The following is a 26749-nucleotide window of genomic DNA, read 5'->3' on the forward strand; positions in this document are numbered from 1 at the left end:
GACCGAACAACAGTGATCCAGGCAACAGTCACCTCCAGATAAGATTACTGTAACTCTCTCTATCAGGGCCTCCCTTGGGTCTGATCTGGAAATTACAATTGGTTCAGAATGCGGCTGTGTGTGTCCTTACAAGGGAGCCGTATAGGGCACATATAACACCCGTTCTGCGCCAGCTGCACTGGCTCCCAGAGGAGTTCCAGATCAGGTTCAAGGTTTTGGTGCTAACCTATAAAGTCCTTAGCAGAATGGGACCAGCAAGGACTGCCTCTCACTATATGTTCCCCGGGGGGCACTTTGTTCGGCCAAAAAACAGCTGGTGGTGCTCATCTGGCCTTGACAAGGGCCTTTTCAGTCCTGGCACCAACTTGGTGGAACTCTGTCTGTTGAAATTAGGGCCCAGCAAGATTTGCTATTCTTCTGCCGGGCCTGTAAAACAGAGATGTTCCGCCAGGCATACGGCTGAGGTTGGGGCAGTGGTGGGCTTCCGTGCTGGTCTGTTGTGGAGGGGGGATTGGAACCTCCCTCACCCCAGCTTTCTACTGATATATTTCATGGGTTATTTTGGCCTGGTTAAGCAATATGGGCTGCTGCCCATATTGTTTTTCTTTTAATGTGATTATATTATATATGATGTTATCCACTCTGAGCCCACTTGCGAGGAAAGCGGACTATAACTTTATTAAATAAATAATAATCAGTTCCTTTTTTTTTTTGAAAAAAATTTTATTGGGTTAGAATCCGTTATTTTTACATTACATTCAATTTTCCCCAAATTTTTCATTTCTAACCCCCTCCCTTTCCCCCCCTTTTGTTGACTTCCAACAGCTTTCCCACCCTTTGTCCCTTTTCCCTTACTTCTATTAAATTCCTCTATCTAAAACAGATATACATTCTCCATTATATTAAGCAGTACATCCTTAACTACTTTTCTTGTTATATACCCAAACTGTAAGTCTTTGTTTCCATCTTGGATAAACAATTTATCCCATTTTCCAGTTTTAAATATTTCTATATATCATAAACCTATATATCATAAACCATAAAAATCTTACATTTAAATCAAACAATTTAACTTATTCTCTATATATTACTCATTCTATCTTTTTATGGTAATTCTATATAACTCATCACATAGTCAATCAATTTGACTCTTCTGTACATTCAGTTTGGTGCATTATATAAATCTTATCAAAGAAAGAAAATATTGTTGGTTACTCAATCCTTATATTTAAACCTTATCATTAATTATTTTCTATCAATATTCTATCTATTAACCTATATATCTATATATATATCAATCTGTTAATCTAACTGCTTATAAATTCACATTTATCTCTTCCCCCCCCCGGTAAAGTCACCCCCCTCTATTATACTTTTATTATACTTCAGTAGTTCTCAAACTGCCACAGTTTTCCTCCCACCTCCCATTTCTTCTCCAGATATTGTTTCAGCTTCTCCCAATCTGTGTTAAACTGCCCTGAGTCCAGATTTCTCAGTTTTCTCAGTGTTCAAATTCCCTAGCGCAATCTTCTTTGGTGTCATGTACCAACGATAGATCATTTTGTAAATGTTCTCTTTAATATTAGTACATGTCGTTGTCTTCATTGTAGTTTTCCACAAGTATTCCCATGCCTCCATTGTTATTTCTTTATTAAAATTTATAGCCCATTTCACCATCTGTGTTTTAACTGTCTCATCCTCGGTATACCATTTCAACAGTACCTGGTATACCTTGGATATTCTTTTCTTGTCTTCTTTAAGAAGGGTCTGCTCTAGTTCCGAATTCTCTGTTCGTATACCCCCCTTTACAGAGTCCGAGTTATATAAGTCTCTGATCTGTCTATACTGGAACCAGTCGTAATTAGGTGATAGTTCCTCTTGCGTCTTTATTCTAAGTTTAGATGCTTCAGTTTTAGTTATTTCTTTGTACGTTAAACATTGTTGTTCATTATCAACAGCTCTCGGATCTATCACCTCATATGGAACCACCCACAAGGGAGTTCCTTCTTGTAAGTAAATTCTGTACTTCTTCCAGATTATATATACACTTCTCCGTACAAAATGGTGCAGGAACATCGAGTTGACCTTTACTTTGTCATGCCATAGGTATGCGTGCCATCCAAATATTTTTTAATATCCCTCTAGGGCTAATAGTTTCTTGTTCTTTAATGTCATCCACTCTTTCAACCAAACTAGGCAGATTGCATCATGGTAAAGTCTCAGATTGGGCAGTTGCATTCCGCCTCTTTCCTTTGCATCTTGTAAAACTTTTACTTTCACTCGAGGCTTCTTGCCTGCCCAGACAAAATCTGATATTTTCCTCTGCCATTTTTCAAATTGTTTAGAGTCTCTGATGATTGGTATTGTCTGTAGCAAAAACATTACTCTTGGTAACACATTCATCTTAACTGCTGCAATCCTGCCCAACCATGACAAATTCAGTCTATTCCATTTGATCAAGTCTCTCTCTATCTGAGTCCATAATTTTTCACAGTTGTTTTTGAATAAATCTATATTCTTTGCAGTCAGTTCAACTCCCAAATATTTCACTTTGCTTGTTACTTCACAATCCGTTGTTTCCGTTAACAATTGTTGTTTCTGTTTAGTCATATTTTTACATAATATCTTTGACTTCTTTTTGTTGATATAAAAACCTGCCAAGTCTCCAAACTCCTTGATCTTATCTATCACTTTTGGCATGTTCTCCAATGGGTCCTCTACAATTAACATTATGTCATCCGCAAATGCTCTGACCTTATATGAATAGTCCTTTATTTTTATTCCACGAATTTCCTCATCTTGTCGTATTTGTATCATCAGAATCTCCAATACTAAAATAAACAACAGTGGAGACAACGGGCAACCTTGTCTTGTTCCTTTATTAATCGTCAGTTTCTTAGTCACTTCATCATTCACCACAATTGCTGCAGTCTGGTCTCTGTAAATTTCCTTGATTGCTCTGATGAATCTTTCTCCCAATTGTAGCTTTTCCATAGTGGCAAACATAAAGTCCCAGTTTAAATTGTCAAACGCCTTTTCAGCGTCAACAAAGAAGAAACCAACCTCTTTATCACAACGCTTGTCATAATATTCAATAGCATTGATCACTGTCCTTAAGTTATCTCTTATTTGTCTGTCTGGCAAAAAGCCTGCTTGTTCCTCTTCTATAACTTCCGAGAGCCATCCCTTCAGTCTCTCCGCCAATATCTTCGCAAAAATTTTATAGTCATTGTTAAGTAGCGATATAGGTCTATAATTTTTCACGTTAGTCAAGTCTTGGCCCTCTTTTGGGATCAATGATATGTTCGCTTCACTCCAAGTATCTGGAATCCTTTGATCCCTAAAAACTCCATTCATCACCTCTTTTAGGAATGGTGCCAGTTCATTAGCCATTGTCTTATAAAATTTAGCCGTAAGTCCATCTGGCCCTGGCGCCTTTCCTAGATTTGCGGATTGTATTGCCTTGCTTATTTCCTCGTCAGTTACTTCACTGTTCAATTTATTTCTCCAAGCTTCCGAGATTTCTGGAAGTTTGGTTTTCTCCAGATATGTCGCTATTGATTCTTTATTTACTTCTTTCTTATTGTACAGCTTAGCGTAAAATTTATAAAAGGCTCTACTAATGGTAGTCTGCTCCAGATACGTTTTGTTGTCTTCACAAATTTTGTTTATTATTTTCTTTTCCCTTCTCTTCTTCAATTGCCATGCCAGGTACTTCCCAGGTTTATTGGCACCCTCAAACACTTTTTGATTCAGTCTTTTAAGATTCCACTCCAATTCTTTATTACTCATTGCTGTTAGCTGCTCTTGAAGTATTTTAATTTCCTGGTATAATTTCTTTTTCCCTGGTCTCTTTTTTAGCTGTATTTCTTTGGCTTTTATTTTCTCCTCAATCTCTTGTCTTTTCTCCTCTTTCTTCTTTCTTGCTCTACCATTTAAGTCCATTAGTATGCCCCTTATAACCGCCTTATAAGCATCCCAAACTTTATTGGTTGGTACTTCTTTATTCACATTATATTGTATAAAAAACTTTGTCTCTCTTCTCAATATTTCCATATTCTCTCTTTCCTGTAACAAGTCCTCATTTATTCTCCATGCTTTCCTTTTTCTCCTTTTTCCTAGTTTCCACATAATTGGGTTGTGATCTGAGCCTACCATCGGCATTATTTCTACCTCCTTAGTCCATAACGCTAAGTCTTTTGAGGCCCAGATCATGTCAATTCTTGATAATGTAGAGTGCCTTGCAGAATAAAAAGTAAACTGTCTACTTTTAGGATATTCTCTCCTCCATACATCTTCGAGAGTCTCTTGTTGAATCAACTCAAAAAAGAGCTTTGGCAATAGTCCTCTTTTCTTTTGTGCCGTTGTAGTCTTTTTATCTAGTTCCAAGTCTGTCACTCCATTGAAGTCTCCAGCAAGAATTATCTGGTCATATGAAAGGTCGTCTAAATGCTTCCTCAAATCCTCAAAGAAGCTTTCTTTTGCACCGTTAGGTGCATAAAGTCCGACTACCAACACTCTCTTTAAATTCCAAATACATTCCACTGCTACAAATCTGGCTTCCACATCTCTCATAACAAATTTTGGCTGTAGCTCCTCTTTTATGTACAACACCACTCCTCTTTTTTTCTTGTTGGAGGCCGCTACATATTCTTTGCCCAATTTTCCAGATTTTAAATATTTTACATCCTGCTTTCTAATATGGGTCTCTTGCAAACAAACAATGTCACATTTTTGTTTTAGTAGCCAGTGAAAAATATTTTTCCTCTTATTCGGTGAGTTTAGTCCATTTACATTCCAAGATATTACTTTACATTCCATGCTCATAGTCTTGTTGGTAAGTCTTTTTCATTGTCCTTAATAAATCGCTCCATCTCTCGCTCAGATCTGATACGTTTTTTGACCCCTCCAAACTCAAAGGACACTCCTTCTGGTAACTCCCATCTGTACCTGATTTTCATGTCCTTCAAGATCTGAATTAGCACTTTATATTTTTTCCGGTCCAATAACACTGACCTAGGTAGTTCCTTCATTATAATGATCGTCTTGCCATCAATCTCCAATGGATCTTGAAACTGTTTTGTCACAATCTTCTCTTTCATATTTCGTGTCGTAAACTGCACAATCACATCTCTTGGTAGTTTCCTCTGGGTTGCAATTCTCGAGTTCACACGATATGCCACATCTAGGATAGCCACAACTTCCTCCTCCTCCTTCCCCAGGTATTCAGCTAACACCTCAGTCATCTGTTCTTGCGCTGACTTTCCTTCCACTTCTGGCAAGCCACGAAAACGTAGCTGCTTCTCCATATGTTTAGTTTCTGCAACTGACATTCTCCCCTTCACCAGTCTCATCTCTGTTTGTTGCGTGTCTGCTAAATTCTCCATCGCGTCTTCTACTGTTTTAACTCTCTGCTGCGTTCCTTGTAGTTCACTTTGTATTGTTTCCATACCTTTTTTCACTTCTGACAGCTCCGATTTTACTGTCTGTGTAACCTCTTTAACCTCTTTAATCAGTTCCAGTTTCGTGTCCTTAAGTTCTTTAATCACATCTAAAAGTTTTTTGTCCAGGTTTTCTATTGCCGATTGCCACTCTTTTTTTGACATCGTGGGGCTTGCTTTAGCTCGCTCCCACGAGTCCGCTCTCTTCCTTAACTCCGTGGCGTAAAATTTAAAGTCTTTTTATTTTAAATGTCCCGGTCTTCTTGCAAAAATTAAATTTTAAAGAGTCCAAAATGTCGGGCGTCTTTTCTCTATGGTTTCTCTATAATTTTGTAATCCAAGATGGCCTACTTCCTTTTCCGCTGAAGCCGCGACCCTTCCCCTTTCAAAGATGGCGATTCCCTTCTTCCTGCCCTTCTGCAAGGGCCGCTTCTCTCCAGCCACTCTATTGTTATTACGCACTTCCTGTCTCCCGTCTTCCCACAGCAGATCTCGCGATGGTGTCTTTTTCTCACAGCTCCAAAGCCACAGGTATTCAAAACAATAGTCCGTTTTCTTTAATAACTTCTTTAAATTTAGTCTCTTTTCAAATACAACTCCTGCCGAGTCTTCCCCTCCTTTTCACTAGTCTGTTGCAGTTTAAAAATCTACTTTTTTTCCTCTCTGTTTTTGTCAATCTGTCCCGTATCGGAAGATAATGATCTTTACCTTCTCTTCACTTTTCTCGGGTTGTAATCGCTGTTTCGATTTTAAGTTTTCCTCTCAGCTTCTTCCCCCAATTGAAGCTTGGGTATGCAGGTCTTATGCCAGCCGAATTGGCCCCAAAACTGCCGCAGAGATTGTAGCCGACCCGTCGCAAGGTGGGACCTCAAGGATCGAGAGGGGACCCGTTGTGCAGAGCCCCCCCTCGTCCGAGATCTAACTCACCCTAGGGTCTTGAGCGTTCTTTGCCTGCTCTCCGCCTGAGAGCAGTCGGCCGCGGGCTATTTTCACCCCGCCGGCCGGTTAAAACGGCAGTCCGGTCAGCTCCGCAAGTGGAGCTGCGTTAGACCTCCATGAATCCCAAACCGGAAGTGATATAATAATCAGTTCCATTGCTACTTACAACACAGGTTCAGATGGGTGGATCGGCATCTGCTACCCTCACATATGACCGTATAAGTTTAAGAAGTAACAACTGCGCAGTGGAATTCGGAAAGGACCATGAGAAACAATTTTCCTACATTTTAGGCAGCATCATTACTAACCCCCTTCTCCAATGAAATATGTTTACAAGGAGAATATTAATCTGCAGTTCTTAAATATGCATGAATTCCACAGATGGCAGGGGGGAAACCCAACCTTCAACAGAACCAATACCTTTGAAATGTTTACTACTTCCAGAAAATATTAAAAACTTCTGACTGGCAGAAACCATTTTAATAACGGTTTTCTGTGGTAAAAAGTGAGGTGTTACTGAAGTGGCATATATTCTGACTTAGAAAATGGACAGAAATAAATGTTATTACCATTCCACTGAGATTTAAACAACTAGGAACACGTGAAACATATCAAGCATTTTGATAAAAAACAGACAAATGATTTGACTTCAAAATTATGCTCGGGAACCACCAGGGCTTTTTTTCAGCTGGAACACGGTGGAACGGAGTTCTGGAACCTCTTGAAAATGGTCACATGACCAGTGGCCCCGCCCCCTGATCTCCAGACAGAGGGGAGTTTAGATTGCCCTCCGTGCTGCTGGTGCATAATCCATTTCCTCCACTGAAGAAGAAAACAGGGTTGCACCTCCCTGTAACTGTTGTTCATCGAGTGTTCTTCTGTGCAAGCACATGAGAACTACACAGAAGACACAACAATGAAAACGGGGTTGCACCTACCTGTAACTGTTGTTCATCGAGTGTTCTTCTGTGCAGACCACATGGGAACTGCACAGAAGACACAACAATGAAAACAGGGTAGCACCTACCTGTAACTGTTGTTCTTCGAGTGTTCTGTGCAGGCACACATGGGAACCGCACATGCGCAGGCCAGCCTCTACATGCGCAATTCCCATGTGGGACTGCACAGAAGACACAACAATGAACAACCATTCCTTGGGTAAGTCATCTGAAGAACTAAGTGGTTAGACACACTGAGGTTCACAGCATACCCTGCAAACATTAAAATCAGAATCACTTTGATGAGCACTGGGGCTGCAATGTATAAAACAGGGCTATCTTCCTCTCTCTCACACACAATTTATGGTATTCTTTGGGGACAAGTTCTATCTTCTCAAGTTGTTTTCTCTTCTGTACTGTGTGAAATGATTCCATCACAGTGAACAAACCCAAGAGCCAAATTACATTACACAAACTAGAATAATGGCAAAGCAAATTAGATGACATGATGTACCTTCTTAACAAGATAGATGGGTTTTCTAAGGTAAAAATCTCACTTCAGAAATGCCCACAGAAAAGACAGAGTGATTTTAAGCCATTTTAAAACAGCAGCAGAGGAGTGGAAGATAATTTGCACGCCAATTTTCATACTAAACAGTACAAGAAGGCATGTGAGGATTTTCTGCGCCAACAAAAGCCTTGCTCATGCATACATCCATGTTCAAATCATTGTGTATATGCAGTGGGTTGAAAGAATTACAGTGATGGGCTACTAAGCTCCCATCTGTATTGCACTCAAGGGCACCTGAATGCACTATTCACACACTTTGTTTATCCAGGGTACATGGGCCAATGAGCATAGGCTTTGTGTAGTCCTGAGTGCATAAAGAGGCTGGGGCCAGAAACTGCAGCCCACAATCCCATCACTCCCTTTGGTTCACTGGTACGCAGAGGAGTGCATAAATAAAGGAAATGTAGCTTGCAAATGTGTGGTTCCTTTCCAAAGACAAATCAGCTGAAACTGAGATTACCTGTGCATCTTGGAAGGTGGCCTGCTTAACAGTCTAACCCAAAGTTGCCCACGCCTACTGCAATGCCACAGCAGGTCAACCAATAGGAGAGGCAGAATGCCAGGGAGATTATAGGGGGGGGGTTTATTGGAGAAAAAACACAGTCATTGTACTGAAGAGCCCTCAGCCAGCCATGTATGAAGAGGACTGAACAATCATCTCAAATTAATAAATACAATCACGTGACCTTTTTAATGCAAACTCCTACACCTGAAGGGAGATACAAGCTGTATAGCCTTAATATAGTGTATAGTTCCCACATAAGAAAAAATATTTTTCCCACAGTAGAAGTACATCATTTAGGTGGAATTCGTTGTCCATTCTCAGGCACATTTGTCTTATTTTTTTTTACACACTGACATATTGAAGTCAGATACATAATTACAGCCCCAGAAAAAGAAAAGGAAGTTAAGTTATTAGAAGACATTGTGAAGATGCTAAGGTTGTGAATGCCACTTGAGATACTCAAGTAGAGTATTTCAGAAACTATGCAATGGCCCCCACAAAGTTGCCTTGAGCCAAGAGGAATGGTGGGGTGTAAGTATTTAAATACGTTTAAAATGAGACTCTATGACAATTATTTGTTGTTGTCTAGCTTCTCCTACCACCATCCTTGCTTATTTTACTACTGTGCAGGATTCCTAAATACAGGAAAGCTTTCACGCTGGCCTGATCCAATGCTCTGCCTTCTGTAGTTTTGGAAGGGAGAGATATGGGCCAATTCCACACGACTTACCTGAACCCGGGACGTTGCGCTACGTTGCGGATCGTGCTGGGGAAAGCGCGAAATATCGCGTTTTCTCACGCGAGTGTTGTCCGACGTCGCACAAAACCCGCGCGAGAAAACGCGATATTTTGCGTTTTCCCCGGCATGATCCGTAACGTAGCGCAACGTCCCGGGTTCAGGTAAGTCGTGTGGAATCAGCCATGGTGTGCTATACTAAGACTTGAAATGACTACTGATAAAGGTTAAAAGAGAAGTGCCAAAGCAGGATTATAGCTGAACATCAGGATGATAAAATTAATAACTTCTGAGGAATTACAGAATTTTAAAGATGACAATGAAGAAATGGAAATTGTTAAAGACTTTCTGCTCCTTGGCTCAATCATCAAATGAATGAGTGACTGTGACAGAAGAGAAGACTGGGACAGAAGAACAGTCATGAAGGAACTAGAAAAGATCCTTAAGGATAAGGATGTGATGCTGGGAGCCAAAACCAAAATAATCCACACTAGGATATTCCCTATTACTATTAACGGATGTGAAAGTTGGACAGTGAAGGAAGCTGACAGGAAGAAAATTGATTCATGTGAAATGTAGTGCTGGAGGAGAGTTTTGCAGATACCATGGACAGCCAAAAAAGACAAATAAGTGGGTTCTAGATCAAATCAAGCTTGAATTTTCCCTAGAAGCTCAAATGACAAAACTAAGGCTATCATACTTTGGTTACATCATGAGAAGACCAGACTCTCTGGAAAAGTCAGTAAATGCTAAGAAAAGTTGAAGGCAGTAGGAAAAGAAGAAGACTCAAAATGAGATGTCTTGACTCAATAAAGCAAGCCACATCCTCCAATCTGCAAGATCTGAGCAAGTCTGTTAATGATAGGACATTTTTGAGGTCTTTGGAGGGTCGCCCTAAGTCTCTCTTTATTATTACAGCACTTAGCCAGTATGTTAACCATAAAATTTAAGTGCACATTTTACAACCATTTGAAACATGAAGCATATAAGTATATACAATTTAAAACATAATTTCCTAATATCTATCAAAATTTGTAAAAACCAGGAAGTCAGCATAGTTCTAAGCAAGCAACTGAAATGGAGGCCTACACTCTAATGGGCTTTGACGACCAGAGCACAAAATTTCGCTATCTGGTGTAATGCAGCAAAATCTGAGTTTGACAGCAGTTTCTCTAATTTTTTCTTATCCGAATGTTCTGAGATACCATCCAGAAAGGGAATAATAAATCTCATACGTGCTTCCTTATAGAAAGGGCATCTCAGGAAAACATGTTCCTGGGTTTCAACCTCCCCAAGTATGCAAGGACATAGCCTCTCATTCCAAGGAATCTTGTTAAATCTGCCATCCAGAACAGCAGAGGGTAAGGCAGAACATCTGGCCAAAGTAAGCGCTCTCCTGAGATTATTTACCTCCAGAATGGATAAATAAGAAGCAGGTGCAGAAATATATCTGTTACTAGGAGGAGCTATAAAAGCAGGAGTGTCTTGTAAGTCAGATTGTCGTTCAATATCATCAATCCTTTGCCTAACCATTTGCCTTGCTTGATCGCTTCCCATCATGAGAAGCACTTGAGGGGAAAATCCTATTGCCCAAATTTTCTGTCTAGTGGCAATCATCCACTTGGACTGAAAATCATCAGTTAAGATTAGGGGTAATAAACCACAAGGATTTAAATTTATCCTTATCCATAGGAAAATGGAATGCAGGGTGATCTTTGCTTCAGCTTTCTGCATGCCAGTCTCAAGGCGAACCATTGCATTAGAAACACACTTTGGAACTTGAAGGACTGCTCTCAAAAATTCCGATTGAACTAACTCTAAAGGTGCAAAACAAGAAGTTGGTGGTCCAAGAAGTGACCCGTATAACATCTGAGTTAGTGATTTGGCCCTAAACAATTTTAAGGCTGCCGGCACAAAATATCCCCCTGAAGTGCAGAAGAACTTCAGTATACTTTGAGCAGATCTATCTCCCACACAAGCTGATGCATGACTATGCGCGACCTTGGATCCTGAAGCTTGGATAGTCATTCCGAGATAACGATAATGAGTAACCTGCTCAAGAATATGGCCATTTATACTCCAATTTCTACTTCGAGGTCTCTTACCGAAGGCCATCACCTTCGTCTTTTGATAATTAATGTCCAGTTTGTAGTTATTACAATAACTGGCAAATCTCTTGAGTGTTCTCCTTAAACCAATAGGAGTTCTAGAGAAAATGACCGCATCATCCGCATACAGGAGAATGGAAATGGGACGCTGTGCCAATTTAGGCGAGTGGAGATCAGCCCCATTTAGATGGTCCACCACGTCACTGAGATAAAAGTTAAAAAGACCTGGGGCTAACATACACCCCTGCCTAACTCCTTTAAAAGTGGGGATTTTATCTGTTAAATGTCCCTGACCAGTACATCTCGCCCTCAATGAGGTTTGTTCATGAAGAACACGTATAAGAGCTAAGAGCCTCCTGTCTATAGTAGAGGCTTCTAATTTGTTCCAAAGAATAGATCTGGAGATGGAATCAAAGGCCACTTTAAGATCAATAAAAGCTGCATACAGGGAGGATGGTCCCTTACCAGAATATTTTTCAATGAGGTGCTGGAGTATGAGACAATGGTCCATCGTAGATCTACCCTGCCTAAACCCAGCTTGTTCCTGGACCATTATATCATCCTGCTCCAACCACGATGTAAATTTTTCCAGGAGATGTTTGGCATAAAGCTTGCTGATGACACTTAGTAAACTTATAGGCCTATAATTTGCGGGGTCTTTTCTACTGCCTTTTTTATAAAAAGGAACTACCACAGCCATTCCCCAATCATTTGGGATCCTTCCCGTTGTATCAATAAATGTAAACAAGTGTGCTAAAAAAGGGGCCCACCAATCGATATTTTCTTTCAAAAATTCAGGAGAAATACCGTCAAAACCCGGCGCCTTGCCCCTTTTAAGCTGGCTAATAAGCGATGACACCTCTTTTGGCGAAACCGCAGGCCACAGAGGTAAATCATTGAATACTGTGGACGCGAGAAGGGAAGGGGGAGTATTATTATACATATTTTGAAAAAAAGATACCCAACTATCCGGTGAGATGAATGATTCCGTAAAGGAGGTCTTATTCCACCCCTGACCTGAGACCATACTCCAAAATAAAGCTGAATTTTTTTCTTTGGCCGCTTGAATTATCGCCCTAAGTCAGAAGCGACTTGATGGCACATAACACATGCACACACCAAGAATGTATACACCCTTATACAAGTGGGGAAATAGAAGCCATTTGGGCATATTCAGCTCCATTGCCCCTTCTATGGCGATCTGAGACAAGCATTTTATAACTCGTATCCCTACCCTTCTTCTACTGGACCTTGAGCCTATAACTATCCATAGATTCTGTGCTGCAGCTATTGTACTGTATTGTATTTATTGGATTTATATTCCACCCTCCACAAGGCTAAGGATGGCTCATCAACACATCAACACATATCAACACATCAATATACACATAAATATAAAAAAGGACTAAAATACAATATAAAACCATACAGAACAATAACAGAAAAACTTTAGTCCACAAAGGACCTCCAAGATGCGGCTTCCAGAACAAACGATTATTCACCACTAACTATGGGGCAGAAATGGCTAGAGTCTACTGTAGTCCAATCCTGACTTAATGATTTATATTTCCTGTTTTTTATTTTCTATGTAACAGCATCTTGTAAATATTTTTATTATTGCATGTCTTATTTTGCTGGCCCATAACTATAATAAATGATTGATGGCAGTGTCATAAGAGTAAAAAATGCTAGAGCACTCTGCCAATACAAAATGCAACGAGGGAAAGAAAAGAGTTTAAAACTTACCTGGTAAACATGAAATGCATTCGCTGCTTTTCCACGGAGAAAAACTGAAGGGATCCATACATTTATAAGAGCTCGATTTGATCTGAATAAAAAGGAGGGAGGGTCAGCTGTGTTAGAGTGCTTTTTTAAGGAACAAGACACATGTTATCTCCACTTAAACATTTTTCCAGCAGTTTGAATCTTTCACCCCTTATGACCTTTAGAATCGGTTCAAGAAATTTTAGATCAATTGACGAAAGATGCCTATGCAGCAAAAAAGAGAGACTTTTTTAGCCGATTAATCATATGGCCTTGATACAGAAAAATATTCAAAACAATTATTATTATGTTCCAGAGTCAAGGATGAAAGAACAGGGTGTGGGGTACTATTCTTCTTATAAACCCCATTCCCCCTTTTCTCTTCCTTCTCCTCATTCTCTTCCTTTGGCCTATATGCAGCAGACATCTTACATAAAATTGGACTCATTTGGCAGATATCTTTTAACCTCAGAAGTGGGACATCCCTGTCCATTCAAATTAGATAAAACGTTTACTAACTGTTCCATGTGTACATTAATCTTCTCAAACTTTTTGTTAAGTTTCTGCAATTAGAAGAGTTTGGGGTGAAAGCATGGCTAAATCCTCAGATTAGACATGGGCACGAAATGGAAAAAAACGAAACAAGAGTTTCTTGTTTTGTTGCGATGCACGTATTGTGAATTACGAAATTTCATAAAATCAACACGTTTGCCGAAATGGTTCGTTAGTTTTGTGATTCGTCAGAACCCGGGGCATTTCAATGGCCCTCTTCATACCCGGAGATGCCAAACTCGCAGGGAGACTTCAGCAGGCTCTCCTCCACCCACCCTGCCAGTTTGCAATACGTTGATTGGGAAGGTCAATGGGAAGGGTGGGAATGGAAGTGCTGCCAGAGACCTCAGAGTCAAGCTAGGCCCCAGAGCCAGGCAAAGACCTGAGAAAGGTGGGGATGGAGGAAAAAAGGCACCCTCATCCAAAAGACCTTCCCAGCAAGCTCCCAAATCCTCTCTCTCTCTCTCTCCCCAAAAAGCTCCTAAATGCTTCCCAAAAGATCTCCACTCACTCTTTCCAAAAGCTCCCAATTCCACTCCCTCACTCCCAGATTCCAGCAACAACAGTGCTTCCCTCTCCTCTGTCTGTGCTGAAACTGAAAGCATGAGGCAGAGTTGTACCTTAAATAAGAAATGCTCACATAGAGCAGAACAGGAGCTCTCTTGTTGGCAGACAGACCTGCCCATTAGGGTTTGGAGGGAAGAGATTGGTGTTTCCATGGCTACAGAAGACCCATCTCCTCAGTAGCCATCCCCTGCTCCTTGCTGTATAGGGCAAAATAGGAGCTCTTTCCAGTTGGCACAGAGAGCTGCCTATCAGGGTTTTGAGAGCTAAGACTGGGTAATGAAAGATCTGCACACTCTCCTGCCCTCCATTGCCTAGGGAATCAATAGATTGGTGCCGACCCATCTGGCGTTATGAATCGATCACGAAACACACAAAACGGCCCAAAAAATCGTGGATTTCATGAAACCTTGGCCCTCCACAAAACGAGTTTCTTGAAGCATGAGAGGGCCAGTTTTGTCATGATATTTGTTTCGTATTTCAATTCGTGCCCATGTTTGCCTCAGATCTCTTATTCTGAGTACAATTCTTTTTCAAAATCTCATCCAAAGCTTCCCACACAGTTAAAGAATCCTGTTGAGAACACACTGAGAAACCATTAACACTAGTGGGTGCTGGAATATCAATAACAACAATATTTGATTTATATACCACCCTTCAGGACAACTTAATGCCCACTCAGGGTGGTTTACAAAGTATGTTATTATTATCTCACAACAATCACCCTGTGACATGGGTGAGGCTGAAAGAGCTCAGGAGAGCTGTAACTCACCCAAGGTCACCCGGCTGGCTACAAGTGGAGGAATGAGGAATCAAACTCAGTTCTCCAGATTACAGTCCCAACGCTCTTAACCATTACACCAAACTAGCTCTCAACCACCATTTTTAACCAAAGAATCAAATCTATCAGAAATTGTTGTTGGAGAGAGATTCTTAAAAACCTCATCCATTTTACATAGTTTACTAGCAGACATACATCCTTCAAAAGATAACTCTCTTCTTGCCCATGTTAATATAAATAGATAACAAATATTTACATTAACTACTCAACTTAATTACCGAATTAGTCTTGTTAAGTTTGTTGTTAATTGTTAACTGCAGCTCGCATGTACAGAAGATAAGAAGAACTGATAATTTTCTCTTGTGGTTATCCCTAATAATTATCACCCAAAATAAAGATACATAAAACGTGTGTGTGTGTGTGTGTGTGTGTGTGTGTGTATGTATATAAAATAATATACAAAATAAAATGAAATATATAAACCCTATATTATCCTAACATTTTAATTTGATCTTATTTATTTAATATTATTAATATATAAAGTTAAGTAAAACTTAACTTTAAATGATGTAATTTAAAACGATATTTAAAATTATATTAAGCTGAATTACAAACTCAACAATATATATCTCCTTTCTTAATGAGAAAATAGATCAGCAGCAGCAGCAGCAAGGACTCGTTATCGCTCCAGCCAGTCCCCAGTTCTAACCAGGACAACCAAGTGGGAAAAACAAACCAGCGCCAACAGCAAAACAACACAAGCAGAAGTCAAGGACAAAATAAAACAAAATTGGAGAAGAAGGGAAAAAACAAAGAGAGAATGAAAGAAAAACAGGAACACCTGTTATACCAAACCAAGCCTGAGAGTAGAAGGGAAAAGGGGGGAAAAATCACTGAGCCTACCAAAAACAACAATTCCCAAGCTAAAAGCAACCTGCAAAGAGTAAACTTAAACAATATAAAACAAAAACAAACAGAAGCAAATAAACCAGATAAAAAACCTAAAATAAAAGAACTCTTGCTGGAATCAGTTACACATAGCCAAACCCAAGCGAAAGTCCCTTATCCAGCACCTGTCATTAAACCAGCAGGACTTCAGTCTAGGGGCACCTTACAGACTAACAAAATGTTCAGGGTATAAATTTTTGAGACTCAAATATTCCTTCTTTAGATGCCAGTAGGAGTGAAGATCCCTGAGCCTTTATATCCCAGTCACTATATAAAGGTTCAGTGTTACAAGGCAGCTTGATTAGAGTAGAAATTATATCCTGACTCCCTAGGATCAATTTACTTTAGACGTTAATATCTGTCCCCAAAAAGAGGTGAATAAGGATCCACAGCAAACTCATAGCTCAAGCAAAGCACAGTACTTTCATTCACAGAGAAAATTATATAAAGATTACCACACAGTGGTTTGGTGGAACCCACAAACCAGATTCCCTAGTAAGTTTTACTAGTGATCAAAAAAGGGATATTGGGGAAAATGCCCTCCAAATGTCCGTGTGGATTATATCAAAGGACAGAAAATATACTCATCCATCAGCGATGCTGCGGAATTGGATCCATTAATTTTTTCCTGCATTCTTTCTAATTTTTAGACTGAATGACAAAAACGATTATCAAAATCACAAACCTCTCAACTTACATTTCAAAATCTGACAGACTCTGGTCTTCTGATGTTTGGCTGAGATCTCCAGGAACCTGCCATGAAAAGAACAGAAAAATGTGCATAAACAGTGCTCTCATTTTGCACAGCACATAAAATAAATTTAAATTTTTCCTCTATGTTGCCAGCATTACTAAGCACCGTATTCTTCAATTCCTTTACTGAAGAGAAATTCAGAGCCTGACCCAAACTAACCAACTTTATTTGGAGGGAAGTAACTCCCAAATGAATTCCTAATAGCATTAATAGACTGCCATCTTCAACCATGAGAGATATAGAGTATATTCATGATTCTTCTTAGCCTGAACTCCTGCCCTGTACTTTCAACATGTTTCTTGACCCCAATCAAAGGTCCCACATCTATTAAAAAAAATTTGCCACCGCCACTTAAAATATTAAAGAACTCTTTAAAATGCTTGCTTAATCCTCTTGTAAAAAGAATGGTTAGCTGGGGAGCAACCTAGTAACACGAGTAGAGTGCAGCATAAGTAGAGACTGAACTATTTTGAAAGTACAGGCCCACTATTATAAAACATTTTGGAAGGACTTATTAAGAAAAGTAAATCAGAATTTGCACAGCATTTAAGAGTGACAAAGCAGGAAATGTTGAAAAATGGCAATAATTCTTTTAAAAAAGGAAACAAACATTTCAACAGATTAGTACTAGGTACAAAAGACCTTAGTACTAGGTTCTGAAACACTTATATTTTTATTCTGCTGGTCTCCAACCCTAATAAATGATTGACTAAAGATTTCAAAACATACTGTAAACCAACACCAAAAAGAGAAAATCCATAATTGCCCCCCTCCTGTCTCAGGCCCTCACCCTGCTTGCAAACCCTAGATATATCTCAGACCCCTGCCCTGCTTACGGGTTCAGCCACAACTCACGCTATATTATATATATATGCAGGGGGTTAGATAAAGTAATCATTTGCTTGCTCGCTATGACCTTTTTCTTACCTACAGATTATAAAGAAGTTTATACATAGCTGTTTTCTGTCTCTGCCTCTGTGTGGGTTTTTGCAAGATAAGTATAGCTGTGCTCAGACATAGAAAATAGGAAGTAAGGTAGCAGATGCACTAAGGGCTATGACCTTTGCGGTTAGACTTGCAGACATGTGTGTGTGTGCTAATGTGTGACAAACTATGTATGGTATAAAACAAATATAAGTAGAGGGTTTCGCCATCAGAGTAATGGGAGATGTAAACTAAGGCGGAGTTTTAGGCGAAGACCGGAAAGGTGTAACTCCCAAGTACCTCAGCCAATGGGGAAAGGGAGAGGGAAATTGCAGACGAGGATACGATGCTTAAAATCTGTCAATTATCAGTGATGATTTACAGTCTATAAAAATCCTTGTTCAGGAAGCCTCTGGGTTCCTCTTTGGCACCCACAGGCCTGTGTATTCCTATTGCTTCATTAAAACGGCTTGTTCCTCTCAGAGCCTCGATCTCTCTCTTCTTGTGGTTTGAAGCGGGAAGGGTCTGGCCGTCTGGCCCAGCTGCCTTCGGGCGACAATACTCTGAGTGACAGTCTTTTCTTTAAACTGACTTTAGATGGTATGGGATGCAATTCCTCGAAACTACACAGCAAAAAAGCCAGGACATCTCCACTAATAGCTTCCCAGACAAGAGAAACTACTGATCCCTCTTTGAAATCCATGGTTTTCCCCCTTGAATGAGGTAAAAAGATATGTGATTATGGGAAATAGTTATCTAGCCAATTAAATGAGTACACTGTGCAAAAAACTGGATGCATAAAGCAAAGTAATTTCAGATCAACCACCTGAGAAACAGCGAACAGAAGAGAGCTACAGGCCACTTCACACAAAGGGAGTTGGTTTGGCCAGAGAGACACCATTTCAACAAGGAAGGAATTTGAAATTGCAAGTTGCTAGACAAAAAGGGAATTTTCACATGTTGATATTCCTCAGTAAACAGGTAGTGCTGATGAGACTATCATAGAGCAGAACCACAAGTGACAAAAGGCACAGATTGGACACTTGTCTGCTTCCCTCAAGTTTTGATGGGAAATGTAGGCAGCTTGGCGGAATGTTGGACAAGTGACAGTTGAAAAGTCCATTGGACAGCAGTCAGAGAGCCAAGCTGCGAGACCAGGATGCCTACATTTCCCATCAAAACTTGAGGGAAGCAGACAAGTGTCCAATCTTTGCCTTTTGTCACTTGTGGTTCTGCTCTCTAAGGCGGAAGGGGGTGGGTGGGTCTGTTGATCTTTAAAAATGGCTGTGCTCAAGATTTCTGACCAGAGTTTAAAATCCAGCTATTCTGTACAGTAACTCTTGAGCATTTTCATACTATATGGCTTTGCCTTCATGTCATTTTAAACATTTTAAGAGGGGAGGCAAGGTCCCCAAGGAATGTTAAGGTTTTTCTGGCATAGGTAAAATCTGAAAACTATTACATCAGAGCATTTAAATGTGAGGAGGAAATACTCACTTTAGATTTAATCCCACAAATCTTCAGGGAGTAGACTGTAAATGAGGCCTGTAAAAGTCTTAATTCACTGACACCAGTTACTTTGCTATTCTTTACATTCTGAACCAAGGGAGAAATTTATTTTTAACCTGATGAGGGGTATTGTCCAACACTGATAGTCAAGCTAAAATTGCATTCCCATTGTCTAATCAAGACAAATTTGTTACAGAGTGGCCAGATTTGCAGCGGTTGCACAAAAGTTGGGGGAAACATTTGCTGAGGTTAATCGGGTGAATTGTAGAGATGCTACTTGACTTACTAGTACTTTTAAGTTTTGAAAGGAAAGTATACCATATTCCTGGAAGCAAAAGGGTTTTTTTTATTTTATACATTTTCTTGCCTTTCCTCTATATCCCATCTAGATTAAAACAAAGGATTACAAGAGAGGTTTTTTAAAAGAAGAGAAAAAATAGACTACTTGTGAATAACAGGAAATTAAATGGATAATAGTAATTCCGGGCAAGGTGTATGTGTGTATGAGAGAGAGAGAGAGAGAATGAGATGCCAGAGGGATTGGTAAGAAGGGAACAAAAGATCCAGCTGCTATGTTCAGACGTGTGTGTGTGTTATGTGCCGTCAAGACGCCTCTGACCTATGGCGACTCTATGAAGGAAAGACTTCCAAAACGTCCTATCATTAACAGACTTGCTCAGATCCTGCAAACTGTGAACGTAGCTTCTCTTATTGAGTCCAGTCATCTCATTTTAGGTCTTCCTCTTTTCCTACTGCCGTCCACTTTTCCTAGCATTGCTGACTTTTCCAGAGAATCTTGTCTTCTCGTGATGTTACCAAAGTACAATAGCCTCAGTTTTGTCATTTTAGCTTCTAGGGAGAATTCAGGTTAGATTTGATCCAGTAGCCACTTGTTTATGGGTAGTCCAGCACCACATTTCAAATGAATCAATTTTCTTCCTATCAGCTTTCTTCACCGCCCAACTTTCACATCCACATAGTAAAAGGGAATGCCATAGTTTGGATTATCTTGATCTTGGTTCCCAGAGAGACATCTTTATCTTTAAGGATCTTTATCTCCCTCACAGCTGCTCTTCCAAGTCTCAATCTTCTGATTTCTTCATTGCAGTCTCCCTTTTGGTTAATGATTGAGCCAAGGAATAGAAAATCTTGAACAACTCCCATCTCCTCATTGTCAACTTTAAAATTGTGTAATTCCTCAGTAGTCATTACTTTGTTAGTACTGACTGTGGTTAGTTTGTGAAACCAGGTTTCAGCTGTCTGATAACCACTCAAATTCCAGTTCACCTCAATGAATGATGGTTTCAAATCCTAGTCTGGTTTCACTGCCTTTATTCTTTCCCTATGGAGACTTGGCTGGTTTCCTAGTGCACCACAGTGATGGCAGTGCTAAGGAACAATCCAGGAAATTTACACTTTTATAGCACATGAAACCATAGTTCAATTTATCTGTGGTTAATCAATCAAAATTATGCCACGTTTTCAGATCCTAGCTTGGCATACCAGAACCACAACTGCTGAAATAACTGGACAATTCCTAAATTGAGGCCATCTCGTGTGATATCTCTACTGAGCCACTATCTTCTGGATATTTAACTAGGGCCATTTCCACACGTCCTAAAAAGAATACCCCACTCACCGAACGCTGGCAACTTTTCTGTGGGATTTCTGACATCTCTGTTTCCAAAATGGATGCAGGCAGTTTTGCTTCCGTTTTTGCAGCACCACGAAAACTGCCTACATCTGTTTTGTAAACGGAGATATCAGAAATCCCACGGAAAAGCCACCCGCATTCGGTGAATGGAGTACTCTTTTTAGGACGTGTGGAAAAGGCCTTGGATTCAACAGTTTACTAGCTCTCTGAAAAATTCCAGACATAAGAAGCCAGGAAATAAGCGTTGACTTCTTTCTTTCTCTCTCGCTCGCTCTTTTTTTAAAAAAAATAGCTTTTTAAAGGTGATGTTTAATTATCTTTTGATTTTTTAATGAAAAAGAATGAGAAAAAAGTTGCTCTGAAGTGTATTCACTATGCGCAATACTCTGAAGCAAGCACTGTGTAGCTTTGTTTTAGACAGCAGTAACCCTTGTGCCAGATGACCTTTAAATCTATGTCCTTTAAAAATGCAGTATCTTCCATTGTAATTATGCTCCCATTATCTGCACTATCAAAATTTCCTGATTATTTTACCTAGGGGAGTTTCAGGTTAGAGAGCTAAAGGAATTATTCATCAAGGCATCTAACCTTTGCAGAAGACATTTCAGTAATCAAGATTGGTGCTAATGCTGTTTCCAGAACACTATCTTTCTTGGTGCATCGTCTAGCATCTCTCTCCATGCCCGAAACTGACCTCAGTGGGGGAGAGACATTGGCATGGCCACTGTATGGCCACGGAGAAATAAAGCAAATGTGTGCCATTCTTGGTGTTCTTTCTCTAATGCGTAAGAAATTTCAGTCAGCAGCACTAACTGAGCACACACAATTTCAACATTTAGCAGAACAAACTGCAGAAGAAAATATACAATTTCTCAGGCCACTTGACTAGCTTGCATTTTGACATTTAAAAAAAAAACTATTTCTAACAGATAAAATAACTGTAACCAGCAAGAGATAAGTAAACTAACTATTTTGTGTCAATAAGAACCATGGGCAAATATGTGTTAGAGCAGTGATGGCGAAACTTTTTGAGCCCGAGTGCCCAAACTGCAACACAAAACCAACTTATTTATTTCAAAGTGCCAACACTGCAATTAAACCTGAATACTGAGGTTTTAGTTAAGAAAAAACAACTCATACAGTTGCCCGAACTAATTAACATCTCTCTTTCTCTCTCTCTCTCTCTCTCTCTCTCTCTCTCTCTCTCTCTCTCTCTCTCTCTCTCTCTCTCTCTCTCTCACACACACACACACACTCACTCAGGAGCCACGAATGAAAGTAAAGCAAGTTAAATCAAAGCAGTTTGCCCTTCTTTACACCAGCAGCCCTGCTTGCAAGCACTCTCTCTCTCTCTCTCTCTCTCTCTCTCTCTCTCTCTCAGGAGCCACGACTGAAAGTAAAGCAAGTTAAATCAAAGCAGTTTGCCCTTTTTTACACCAGCAACCCAGCTTGCAAGCACTCTCTCTCTCTCTCTCTCTCTCTCTCTCTCTCACTCACTCACAAGCCACGACTGAAAGGAATGCAAGTTAAATCAAAGCAGCTTACTCTTCTTTAGAAAGCCAGCCCCAGCAGCCCGGCTGCTGCCTCCGCTTCCTGCTGCTAATGAGACCAGCAGCAGGGAGGCAGCATTGAGGAAAAGGAATCACGTGAGCAGGGCCAAAACCCACGTGATCTCTGCTCAGAGCTACTGGAACGCCGTTCCAGGTGTTCCCCCTCCAAATGAGCCCCGAACCTAGCGATTGGTGACTTGGCTTGTGTGCCCACAAAAAGGGCTCTGCATGCCAGCTGTGACACGCATGCCATAGGTTCGCCATCGCTGTGTTAGAGTCTTGATGGGTTCACAATTCAATTAGGAACCTCAGAAGCAGTCTGGACTTTAAAAACAATCCTTGTAAAAAATTCTGTGTTTAACTGCAACAAAACAAAACAGAGATTGCTATTAACAGGGGAAAAAACAGTTTGTGTAAGCTGCCAGAATGAAAAGAGATGCCGTGATCATGCATTCCTAAAAATGAATACTGAACAACATTCTAAGATGGAGACCTTTTTGGTGGTTACTTTTAATTTGTGCTTGTTTTTAATCCTTGTTTTTAATTTGTATTGGTTTGTAATTGGGGAAGGGGGCTTGCCTGACAAGTTTTTTAAAAACTCTTGATAATTAACATACATTTTTATGCTCTTGTAACATGCTGGTATTGGTATCCATCTTGGGTACAAAGAGAGAAGGCAGAATATAAATGCTTTAAAAATAAAAATAAATAAACGTCGTTCCTCTTGGGCAACAGACTAGGAATTGGTCCCAAATAACTGTTGGGAGGTCATAATAACCGTAGAAGATAAAAATGCATTCTTAATTGAGTTCTCCTATGAAATGTGTTCAAACCTTTGCCAGCATGTGACAAAACCCCAGTGCAAAAACTCTCCAAGTAACCTTTTAAAACACTGCAGATGATTACCATATTATTTATTACACCATTTCTCCTGCCCATCTTCTAAAAACACAGGATGACTAAAAGGATTTAAAGACCAAACAAAAAGTCTTCAAACAAAAACGGTTCTTACAGAATACTAAAACCAAAATGAATCCATAAAACATCTCACTAACTTTTGCCCACACCACCAACTTAAGTACGCAAGCAAAAAGCCAAAGTCCATTCATCAAACAACCATCATTTTTTTACAAAAATTCAAAGACGTCATGGTTCAATAATAATTTCAGCAAAACATTCTCTGAAATAGCCAGGTTTCACAGGATCTTTTAAAGAGCTCAAAAAGAGAAGAGCTCTGACTAACACATCTGGAAGGCTATTTCATAACAATGGAGTGGCGACTGAAAAGCCTGATTTCTGGCCCGCTAATCAGAGGAAGAGATAGCTAGGAAAAAAACAGCAAGTGAATATGAGATGACGCTAGGGCATATAATCAGGATATACCAGTCCCAGGTTGCAAAGGGTTTTAAAAATAATCACCATCAGCTTGAACTGAACTCCGAAGCAAATCAGAAGCCAGCGTAGCTGTTTCAATGGTCGGTGTAACATGGTCATATCAGCTCACCCCAGTGAGTGAACAGGTAGCTACATTTTGAGCTAGCAAATTATAGCAAGTCAAAGTGCGGGGCTAAAAAATAGGGAGACCCAGGTTCCAAATCCATGAAACCCTCACTATGGGCCGGTCATTCTCTACTGGCCTAACTGACCTCATAGAGAGAACCATGTATATGACCCCCGCAAGCTCCTTGGAGGAAGGATAAGAATGAAAACAAGGGAATTTGGTGCTAGGTGAAGCTTCTGAATGGTCTTCATGAACAATCCTGCACAAATTATGTTACAGTAGCCAAGCACAGACACTCCAGCGACACAAACCAAAGTAGTGACATTAGCAGAGTCCAGAAGGGAAGACAGCTGAACCCAGAAGATTCTTTGCTACAAACTGAACTTGTTTATCAATGTGCAGCAGGGGGTCCAAAGGCACTGCAAGACTTCTGACATGCTCAAATAAGGCAGGTTACAAAACAGACAAACAAACCAATAAATAAATAGAGTTTCAAGTAAAAATAAAAGGTGAGTTCTCTCTAGCATGTCAGCTCTTTCAGCCATCTTTTCTCCCTTTTGTCCACATTCGGTCGAAGGTACTACAAATCGAAGAGGGAAAGATGGAAGGGTTGAGCCAGAAATAATGGCTTAGATAAAGACTCCCACCAAGTTCAAAAACCAAGGTGATATTTGAACTGGAAACCCTGCAGTTCTAACACTGCAAAACAGCTACCTTCAATTGTTCAAGGGTGCTAGAAAACGGCCCGTGGTAAGAAAATGCCCTGCTGACCAGAGGTCTAGATACAGACCTTCCCTTGAGCTAGCAATTCCAATGCAATACGGAATCTGTTTTGAATCAAGTTTTAAAAGAGAAACTCTGCATAGAAAACTTGAACAAAGAGAGATGGGAAAGGAAAAGGGCACAGGGAGTGCATATTGTGGGAAGTAAGTTTGCAAATAAGTTTTCACTTGGAGGTATTTCATAGGATGTTCTCGTCCCATTTGTACTGACTCTAAAAAAGAAAACCAGCTTCACAATCCATAACAAGTAGGAAATGTTTTCAATATTTACAGAACTGGCACAGTTTCTGAATGCTGAAAACATTTTTTTTTACATCGAGTTGCCTGACTTTAAAGCATCAGGTGATAAATACTAAAAGTCTCCAGCCAAAAGAATGTATTTAACAATTTCATTCCTTCTGGTCATCAAGACGACTGCAAACTTCAAATGTATTTTTTAAAACTTTCATCTTTGGAGGGACACTAAATAATAAACACTGTGCATATGGTAACTAAAATATTCATTGTTTTGCAGGGAGATGGGGGTGGAATGCAAAATATGACTCTTCCTTCCCCATTTAAATGCAGCTGGAAAAAGCACTGGGGATGGACAGGTTCATAGCGCGGTGTCAGAGCAAATGTTCTGATTGTATAATGTACATCCCATGTTCACAACTGAGCACAGGTAAATCTTGGGTAGCTAGGCTGGCCTGAGATCTGCCACGAATAAGAGTAGACACTAGTGTGCTATATTGAACAGGGCTTTTTTTCAGCTGGAACGCAATGGAACGGAGTTCCGGCACCTCTTGAAAATGGTCACATGGCCGGTGGCCCCGCCCCCTGATCTCCAGGCAGAGGGGAGTTTAGATGGCCCTCGGCAATCTAAACTCCCCTCTGCCTGGAGATCAGGGGGCGGGGCCACCGGCCATGTGACCATTTTTGCCAAGGGCGATTTAAACTTTAAAAAACTCCCCCCTTGTTCCAGCTGACCCAAAGTGAGGTCATTGTGCATTCCTGAGTTCCACCACCTCTTTTCCCAGAAATAAAAGCCCTGATATTGACCAAAGACAGCTTTATGTATACTGTAAACACACTAATGCCTAAAAAGGAACAGAAAGATCTAGGGAAATACTGCCAAACTGGTACCTTAATGTTAAGTTTCATGCTGTGTCTAACTATGGTCTCTAGCAATCACTAAGGTACTCTTCAAACTGGCTGCAACTTTAAGAGGCTTTCAACCCTAAAACCTCACAATACAATGTCTTGCAGAAAGATTCAGGATTTGCACATAAATACCATCCTTTGGCTTGTTTCAACAAGAAAAAAACTGCTGTACTTGCTTCTGAAAAGGAAAGTGAGCATCTGCCAATGGCTACATGCAGGCAATTTCAAGTGCCACACCAGCAATGAAGGTACGTAACTAACTACTCATAACTGTTTACCTGTTAGAAAAGGCTGTGCCACACCAACATCCCAAGAGTTGATTCCTAAAACCTAAGAGAGTCCAGTAGCACCTTTAAGACTAACCAATTTTATTTTATTGTAGCATAAGCTTTCGAGAATCAAGTTCTCTTCATCAGATGCCTGATCCGAACTGGTCAAATACAGAAGAGGAGGGGAGGGGAAAGAAGGGGACATATATCACAAGAGGACAGGATGCAATTAGTGTGAAGGCAATCAAAACATTCCTTTGCTTGTAAATGTAAACATCTCCTTTTGGTGTGGAGTCAGTTTGCCGTGTTAGTTTGCCGCAGTGAAGGTATCCAATTCCTATGTAGTATAAGCCCTCGATAACCACAGCTCTCCCTGCCAGCTGCATCTGACTAAGAGAACCGTGGTCCCCGAAAGCCCACACGTACTCAGGCTGAGATAATTGACAAACAAAGCCCACACCAGGCGTCTCTGGGCTCCCCCAGACCACGCCTCTGTAAAGGAAATCTGTTACCTGTGATAATGTGATAACCATTCATAGTCTCTATTCAGTCCCAGCTTGACAGAGTCAAATTTGCATATGAATTCCAATTCAGCAGCCTCCCGTTGGATTTTGTTTTTGAAGGGTTTCTGTTGAACCACAGCGACTTTTAAGTCTTTGGTGGAATGTCCTGGTAGATTGAAGTGTTCTCCCACTGGTGTTTGGACATTTCCATTTCTAATGTCAGATCTGTGTCCATTTATTCTTTTGCGTAGAGGTTGGCTGGTTTGTCCAATGTACAGAGCAGAAGGACATTGTTGGCACATGAGGGCATATA

At 40.3% G+C, this 26749-nt stretch overlaps 1 protein-coding gene across 4 annotated transcripts in view; it reads right to left on the bottom strand.

Moving 5' to 3' along the window:
• The window catches only part of SNX29 (sorting nexin 29), a 244645-nt gene that overhangs the window by 95560 nt on the left and 122336 nt on the right, over window positions 1–26749 (bottom strand). For all 4 annotated transcript variants that reach the window (XM_054995524.1, XM_054995526.1, XM_054995525.1 and 1 more), the window contains exons 17-18: window positions 16545–16600; window positions 12985–13066 (exon numbers count right to left, since the gene is read on the bottom strand). In XM_054995524.1, coding sequence (XP_054851499.1) covers window positions 12985–13066; window positions 16545–16600 — 138 coding nt within the window. The remainder of the gene's footprint in view (window positions 1–12984; window positions 13067–16544; window positions 16601–26749) is intronic.

This window comes from Eublepharis macularius, chromosome 12 (genome assembly GCF_028583425.1).
Source record: "Eublepharis macularius isolate TG4126 chromosome 12, MPM_Emac_v1.0, whole genome shotgun sequence".
NCBI lineage: Eukaryota > Metazoa > Chordata > Lepidosauria > Squamata > Eublepharidae > Eublepharis > Eublepharis macularius.